The sequence below is a fragment of the Sesamum indicum genome, linkage group LG12 (genome assembly GCF_026168435.1).
Source record: "Sesamum indicum cultivar Baizhima isolate 11 linkage group LG12, ASM2616843v1, whole genome shotgun sequence".
NCBI classification, from domain to species: Eukaryota; Viridiplantae; Streptophyta; class Magnoliopsida; order Lamiales; family Pedaliaceae; genus Sesamum; species Sesamum indicum.
Genome location: NC_142668.1, coordinates 15,508,096 through 15,516,196, shown reverse-complemented (window position 1 = coordinate 15,516,196; position 8,101 = coordinate 15,508,096). Strand labels below are relative to the sequence as shown.

General features: G+C 37.0%; 1 protein-coding gene across 2 annotated transcripts; it reads left to right on the top strand.

Moving 5' to 3' along the window:
• The first annotated feature begins 279 nt into the window (after positions 1-279).
• On the top strand, positions 280-2,205 carry LOC105175340 (protein S40-4). 2 transcript variants are annotated; one of them, XM_020698249.2, is made up of 2 exons: positions 280-893; positions 1,102-2,205. In XM_020698249.2, exon 2 carries the CDS (start codon positions 1,142-1,144, stop codon positions 1,700-1,702), a length of 561 nt encoding a protein of 186 aa, XP_020553908.1. In that variant the 5' UTR covers positions 280-893; positions 1,102-1,141; the 3' UTR covers positions 1,703-2,205. The 2 variants fall into 2 exon arrangements, with proteins under 2 accessions (XP_020553908.1, XP_011096060.1); XM_011097758.3 differs by having other exon boundaries at positions 281-893; positions 1,129-2,205.
• The last annotated feature ends 5,896 nt before the right edge of the window (positions 2,206-8,101 follow it).

The following is an 8,101-nucleotide window of genomic DNA, read 5'->3' as shown; positions in this document are numbered from 1 at the left end:
CATTAGCACCTTCTCCTAGGCACAGGCACAGGCACCTCCCCAATAATAAAGTTTTTCTTTTCACATCTGTCTTTAATTCCCTCTTTGTAGAGTTTAATGTAGTATAATGCAAAAGCTTAGTTGTCTTCATAAGTTGGATAAGGCTATAGAAGTTGGCATAAACCAATGGTTTCCTTCCACCTTGACCAATCAAAATCCATTCTTTTTCAGAGTGTGAGGAAATTATTGTACCCCCTAAATCTTTGTATTTAGACGTATATATGTGCATAGTGCTTACACCCACAGATTCTATGTAGAAAGAAAACTCTACTTGAAGAAAATCTTTTTTTTTTTCTTTTTAACCCTTAAATAAGTGGGAAAAAATGGAATCTTGACATTTTTGGTTTCTTCCAAAGAGTCTGAAGAAGTAACCAAACTCTTGAGTACCCCTTTTTACCTCCTTCACAACTTCCTGTGGGCGTTTTAGACTTTCTCCGTACCAGAAGAAAACCCATCCTTGAGATGAGAGTAAAATGAGCATTTGTGTTGTGACTGAGATTGTCATGTGAAAAGGCCCATAAATTAATTTTTAATTTGTTTATGTCATTTTCTGTTTCAGTTTTTCCTGTTTTGAGAGAGTTATTACAAAAGCCCATGTCATGTATATCTCTCAGGACTTTGTCCTTTTCCCCTCTGCTGCTGCTGCTGCTGGTGCAAGAGACTCGTTCACTCAGTCCTTGATATCTGTAATTTGCTTTGGAAGTTGGCAGTAGTTTCTGGGCTTTTCACACCAATTCTGCAGCCTATTTCCTCTTTTTGGTCTGGTTCTTGTGGGGGCTGTCTGTTCACAGTTCCAGTTTAAGATAAAACTGAGAATTGAAAGCTTGTTTCTTTTTGGAGGCATTTCACCAAAGGTATGGTAGATTCCTGATATTATTCTCTTACAAATCAGACCCCCCATTTCCTTCCCTCTTATTGATTCCCTAGAAAACCTCAACATTTTTATCCACACCAACAAACACCCCCTTTTAATTTCTGTCTATATATATATATATATATATATACTGCCCTTCTCGCTATCATTAAGCTGCATTGTTCCCAAGTTAATATATATATATATAGATATCTCCATCCCTCTTTCTGCTCTAGGTCTCTATCAGCCATGGCAGATTTCCATGGTGGCTTCAGTAGCAGCGGCGGAATGGCGGCATTGGACACTGAGGATTTTCAAGAAGAGGAGGTGTGGGCTGTGATGAAGGCAAGAGAAGGCTCCAACTCAAGTTCAAAGACAAGGAAAAAGCTCTCTGGTTCATCATCTGCATGGCGTTTCACCTCTACCTCAAGAACCATTCCAAGAGCCAACTCCGCCGGCGGTCAGGAGTTCTCTGCCAATGCATTTCTGGCGCCTCACCAGTCATCAGCACCTATGAGCATTCCCGACTGGTCCAAGATTTTGAAGAAGCAGCCGAACAGGAACTTGTGGGATGACGCATGTGATGCACATGACGATGATGTTGGGAGGAAACTTCACCATGTTAAAGCGAATGATGTAGAGAGCGATGACGATGACATGGTCCCACCCCATGAATATCTGGCGAGAAGGCTTGCAAGTACTCAGATTGCTTCATTCTCAATGTGTGAGGGAGTTGGAAGAACTCTCAAAGGAAGAGACCTCAGCAACTTGAGGAACGCCATTTTAACCAAAACTGGTTTTCTTGAATAAACATAAAGAGAACACCCCATCATCATCATCATCAACCACCATGTCATGTATGGCACCATCATAGTACAGGATCAACCATAGATCACTGTTATTGCATGATGGATCTTCATGATCATTCAGCAGTAGCAGCTGATGAAAAAAGTGTCCCAAGATTTGATATGGTTGATGGTCTTTATTTAAATTAAAAAATTATACATATATATTGTAGTGGGGGGGGGGGATGTATGGTACGTTTGTTGTACTAAAATGGAGGGGGATGGAGGCAGAGCACAATCTTTAGTTGTCAGAGTTGGCCTTTTTGGGGGTTTTCTTAGGTAGTACTACTACTACTACTCATGTAGTGTAGTGTAGTGTATTAATAAAGAAATGATGAATGGCAGGCTGGCTCTGAGATTTTGTATGCAATGCAACCTCCCTTCTTTCTTTCTTTCTATTATTTTCTGTCTGTGTCTGTGTCCAAACCCAAACCTAAACTAGTTTATTACATGACTCTTTCTGTCTTATGTTCCACACATTATTTTACTCATTCTTCAAATATTTCACTTCACACTCCATTTCTGGTCCATAAATCAATTCATTCACACCAATTATTAATTTGAATCAACTAACTTGTAGTTTATGTTAATATAAATGTAATCAATGTGTCAATGTTTTCAGTTGGTAATAATCCAAGAGTAATAATTAATTTGCTAGTCTCCAGCTACTAATTATAATTATCATATGTTAAATTCATTAAGTAACATTAATGAGTATGGTGGTGTCATTAAAGAATATATATACATATATGTAATAAAACCAGAGGTCTGAAATTCGGCAGTTGATTCTCATTAAAGAGGATGAATGCTCATAAAATCGTCTGCCTTTTGGAGGCTATGAAGACAGAGAGGGTTGCTTTAAATTTGCACTATTTCTGCCTAGAATGGAGTTCTGATCTCTGCCCCTGTAATTTTTACCCAGACAATGATGGTAACCTAGTAAAAACTACTAGTCTTGATTTATGTGATACTGATTGTGATTATGTAGAAATAAATGAATGTCTAAAATCAAATGACTGTTCAATTAATAGTTCAAAAACTTTGCTTTGTCATATTACTATATGCTCAATTGTTTGTTTTTCAGACTTTATGGGATAATATATAAGTGTTTCTGCTAGGATTGTTTTGCATGTATTATTATAACTTGGTAGTTTCATGTGTATGTCACCAGGGAACCATATTATTACATATTGTTCTATGATAACAAGATTGTTTTGCATGTAAATGATAACTTGTAAATAACTCTTGTTATCATGATACTAGAACATTACAAAATTCATTATAAATCCTAACACTAATAGAAAAAAGTGTGTTAATTGTAATAACTTACATGTGGGATGAAAATGTTATAGATAATTTTTGTCTGAAAATCAAAAAGCTTAGATAAATTCCTCGCAGATTTCGACAATATTAAAAAAAAAAAAAGGTCTTTTATATTATCAAAATACCAGTGTGCTCGATCGAATCTTCAACCATTTTTGGGAATAGATGTTATATTATAAGGAAACGTGCTCAAATCCTCGAATATTGTCTGGATACCATACCAATTAACGTGATTGAATTTTCAACAATTTTAGATAAGTGCGTAAAATTATGAGGATACCAACCAATATGCTTCAGTTGTTTTCAAAAAGTGTATCATTACCAACTTACATGCTAAAATTCAAAATCTTCAATAATCTTTGAAAAATGTGTTATACTGATAGGACACCTGGTACGTGCAAATAATGTGCATACTGAAGCTGTAAACTTTTGGGTCAATCCTTCCAAAAACCAAATCTAATAGCCCAAACTCATAACGGTTAGTTGTGTAGAAAGTTAACCCATTAAACCAACGTTACAAGATTAATTACAAGGGCCGGACAACAAATGTGCCTCTGCCCATGCTGTCGTGTTTTTATCTGTTTTTCTATGTCTAGGATTGTTGGGCATCACCGGCCCATTTAGGTTACAAAATTTTGTTCTACAATGCCCCTCAGCCCTCATTTCATTTTATTCGTGTGCTATAACCCGTTTGTCAACCTGAGTCTCACCAAATCTTACATCTCATCTGAATTTGATCTGTGAATTTTCCTGTAAACTAATAGTGGCAGCGACAGTCTTGTCTTATTCGTGGGTATTTTGGCCGTTCTCATACTTCATCATAATTTCAAAAAATTCTTAATGAACACTACATAAATGATCATATATGGTAATATATATACAACAATGGGTTAAATTAAGTAAATAAAATTTTATATATATCAATCACAACTTATTCCTTATACTATTTATTATTACGACATAATTCCATAATTCCATAATGGAATTACATAACAAATGTGATACATTTAATGTATAATTTGATTTACTTCTAGTCAAACCTAATCTGAGTTAAAAATTCCTCTGATGCACATTGGAAAAATCTTGATTCTTTAGCAGAATTTTAGCTAGTTTCTGTTACATTGCCTGTAAACCAGGGGAATGGTGAGGGCAGAAAGTGGAACACATTGTGGCCCTCACTGTGGGAACTGCAAAAAGTAGAAATCAGAGTACTCGTGCTTCTGTCTACTTATTACATTTTGGTTAAAAGCATATAACAAAAGTAACTTCCTCTCAACTGCTGCTTTCTAATGGTGACGGAAAAGTGTTTAGCTCGACTGCATGGTGAGACAATGTCGAAACTGAAGCGGGGGACGGCGATGATGATGTCTCTTGAGGTGGTGGAGCCTCCACCCCGCCCCTCTTCCAAGTTAAGGTTGTCTTATTAGTTAATTTCCTTGCATCTCATGCGTCTGTGTGCTAATCTTTTGTTGTCCGAGCGTGTTTCTTGAAATTTAAGGCTATGAAAATATGGTACGTGAATGTCATTCCCCTCTCAACTGCAATTGTGTTTTACAACAGTTTCTAATACCCGTACCGGAAATCGATACCCATATGAAAAGATTTCATATATATCTATAGATATGTCCATGTCGTCTGTACAAAATACACTATTCAAGAAGAAATTTCAAAATCCACTTCTCCCGTTCCTTATATTTTTATACACATGACATGTGTGTACACGACTCGAAACTGTTGTTTGCCCTCTTTGAAATGGCATTAATGATGAGATAGAAAAGAAGGAGGCCTACACCTACCACAAACACTTGGTCAAAAAAGTAGGGAAGGCTTTTAGGTAGAAGCAAGTAAATGCACTGTGAAAGAGGCCGTAGTAGTTCACTTCACTTCTCCTCCTTTTTCTTCACATAGTTGGGAGAGAGTTTTCTTGAATCAACATCCAACTAATCCAAGAATCAACTAACAAATAACATAAGTTTGCTTACTGTAACAAGTAGTAGTATCATGTTTTGTATATATATGACAGGAAATCTGTTGTAAAATGATCTGGTAACACAAGTATTACTGCTGTACTAGGTTTGAGGTACAAGAAAAAAACAAAAAAACACACAACTTTTCCACACCTCGAAAAGGTGTAGGAATTGCAGGAACTTAAAAGTTAGCTCAACAGAAAAGTATGCCCTAGTGCGGACAAAATGATAACTTAGTGAAATCGTTGACAAGTACAGTTTTGGATGATAGTTATCCTCTGAATTCTGGAGGTGCAGACACAAGAATATCTAAGCCATCTATCTGTACCTATTCGCCCTCGCCCTCCGTCCCTCGCCATCCACCAGATGTTCGCCTGCAGCTATACTTTCCAAAAACAAAGAGATAAAGAGAATCATAGGAACACCACAAAATATACCTCTTTTCAAGTTGCATGGAGAGAAAGAGACTAATATACAAACATACATAGATGGAGGCATAAGAGCATTAGTACTAGTAGTACATATACGTGATATTGGCACGGCTCAATCAAATAACCGAGCTCGAAATCTTTGGAGCACGGCTTTCTAATTGAACCGCACCAATATCTCGTATGCTTAATTTCATTGACCTGCCCTAGCGATCACTCCACTATTTCTCCGTCTGCCTTCTAAATATACCAATTCCCAATTCAGAAAAGAAGAAGGGAAAACTGTAATCTTTGCAGAAAAATAGTAGTGGTTCATGAGAATATTAATAGAATGGGAGAAGAAGGCAGCACAGAATTGCTCTAGTGAAGAATATATGATATACCTCATGAGGATTACAACGATATATATATATATATACACATAAGAGATTGGGGTGGGGTGTGGAGGTATGGGGGGGGGGTGCGTAATATGCATAAGGGGGCATTGAATTTTCCAACAACCCAACAACAAAAAGGAGGGTATATTTACTCTAAAGCAATGTAACGATGAAAAAGCTCACTGCAGCAAATCTGGAGCCTTCAATATGCATTTATGAGGTCGGGGAAAAGGCATATTGTTATTAACACTATCACCACTCCCTACCTTCAGCATTTTTGAATTTCAAACATACATACATAAGAGTTGTTGGTCAATCTTTTCGATTTCTCCATACGTTTTTCCTTTGTCTAGATTTTGTGCCAAAATCTGGTAATCTTCTCACGACTTATCATGAACCACATTGACGTTTTCATTTTCAAGCCTATAAATGAATGCCGTCGTTTTCTTCATGCGGATTCACATTTTTCCTCATCAAATTAACCCAAAAAAAAAGAAATTCTTGGGCCTGACCAGACACATTCATTAGCCTTGGCTGGAAAACAGCTCTCTCTTTTAATTTGAGTTTAGAATTTCCCACCCACACAAAAAAATAAAAAATAAAAAACTAAAAATGATGGGTGTTGGATTGCAAAAAAAAAAGAAAAACAGAATTATGAGTAGGATTAAGGTGGGGAGAGACAAAATAAATTGTAGAGTAGAGGTTTGTGTTTGGCATGGATCGCGAGGCATGCCCCTTTTAATATGCCCCCATATCATACTGCTGGAGGAATTGGCTACAAAATTAAAGTCAATATTTATGGCCCCCATCCATCCAATATTTGCTGTAACAAATTAACACTCATGTAGAGATATTAAGAAGCTTCTTCTTGAGTTCCGTCTTCTTGTTTTCGAACCATATCTTTTTTTATTATACATTATATTTGTTGTTTTTTCATATCCGTTAATGATTTGAACAGGCATGGTGAGGCGGAGCTCGGTTTTAAGCACTAAATCATAGTATGTACGGATCATGTGTGTGTAGGTTAGAAACCAAGTGTTTGAGAATATGGGAAGAGGCGAGCAGAATGGATGGTGATGGGGCGGCCCCAGGATTAGGAACTGTCCCTCTCTTCATGTGGGTTTGCAACTGTATCCCGCCTAATATTACTGCTCTACCTTAGTCGCTTATAATTACGTTTGTTTTGTTGTCGAGGTAGACACCACCTCTTCCTCTCTCTCCACCCCCCACACTGATTGTTTTCACGTGAATTTGGTGACCCTTTTGCCCCCCTCACTTAATTCTCTCTCTCTCTCTCTCTTTCTCACTTCAACTTCTTATAAGCAAGAGCAACTGCATTCAACAACCCTTTTTCATTTATACTCCAACAATCCCATTTTTCTTTTACAAGTCAACACAAATTTACTGCAAAGAAAAGTAAATTAAAAAAGAGGAAGAGAATTGGGTGGTACGTAGTTCAGTGCAAAGAAAACAAAGGGTGGAATTGATCAGAATGGTGATGATCATACTTGTGCCAAAAAATGAGCATGAAGATGCATCTTCTCATGATGTAGAGCCTTGATCTCTGCTCTTTGGCAACGGCCAGGCATCTGGTCTTGAAGCTTCTTCTTGTTGGTGTTGATGGTCCAACTCCAGAGCCACAGTCAGCCATTAATAATTTGAATTGAATTGAGTGCCCTATAATTGTGTAATTAAACCAGCAAGTCAGTCAGTCCCTGGGTTGGGTTGGGACCTTAAAATTTAAGTATAGGCAGCGCAGAGGGACGAGGTGAGGTGTTGAGGGATTGGACTCTGTGCACCACGTGAACACCCTCAGGCGCCAACGCCTCCTCTATAAATCAGACATACCTTAACACCATGGACCACTGCATCACCTCCCTCTGCATTCTTCAACGCTTGCACACCACCCATCTTCAACAACGTCATGGGCATATATACATGTATGTATATTCAAGAAAAATATAAACCTATCAAATTATTCAAGGTTATTAATAATTAAAATGATGGGTATTTAATTTTGTTAACATGATTGGTTGTTGAATTTTTAAAAATCATGGGTATAAAAATATAATATTTCTTGTGGGAATATATTAGCTTGAGTCTATCAGGCATTAATTAGTTAGTATTGTTGTACGCGGGTGGTGTATATTTTAATTTTTGATACCTTAATTATTTTGACATCTCATCTTATCCTATCACTCTTACTCTCGCATAGACAATTTCCTAATTTTTGTATTTTAATTTCAATAATAGTATATGAATTTTCAAA

Coding starts and splice junctions, on each gene's coding strand:
- LOC105175340 (XM_020698249.2), top strand. CDS start 1,142: ATGGCAGATTTCCATGGTGGCTTCAGTAGCAGCGGCGGAATGGCGGCA.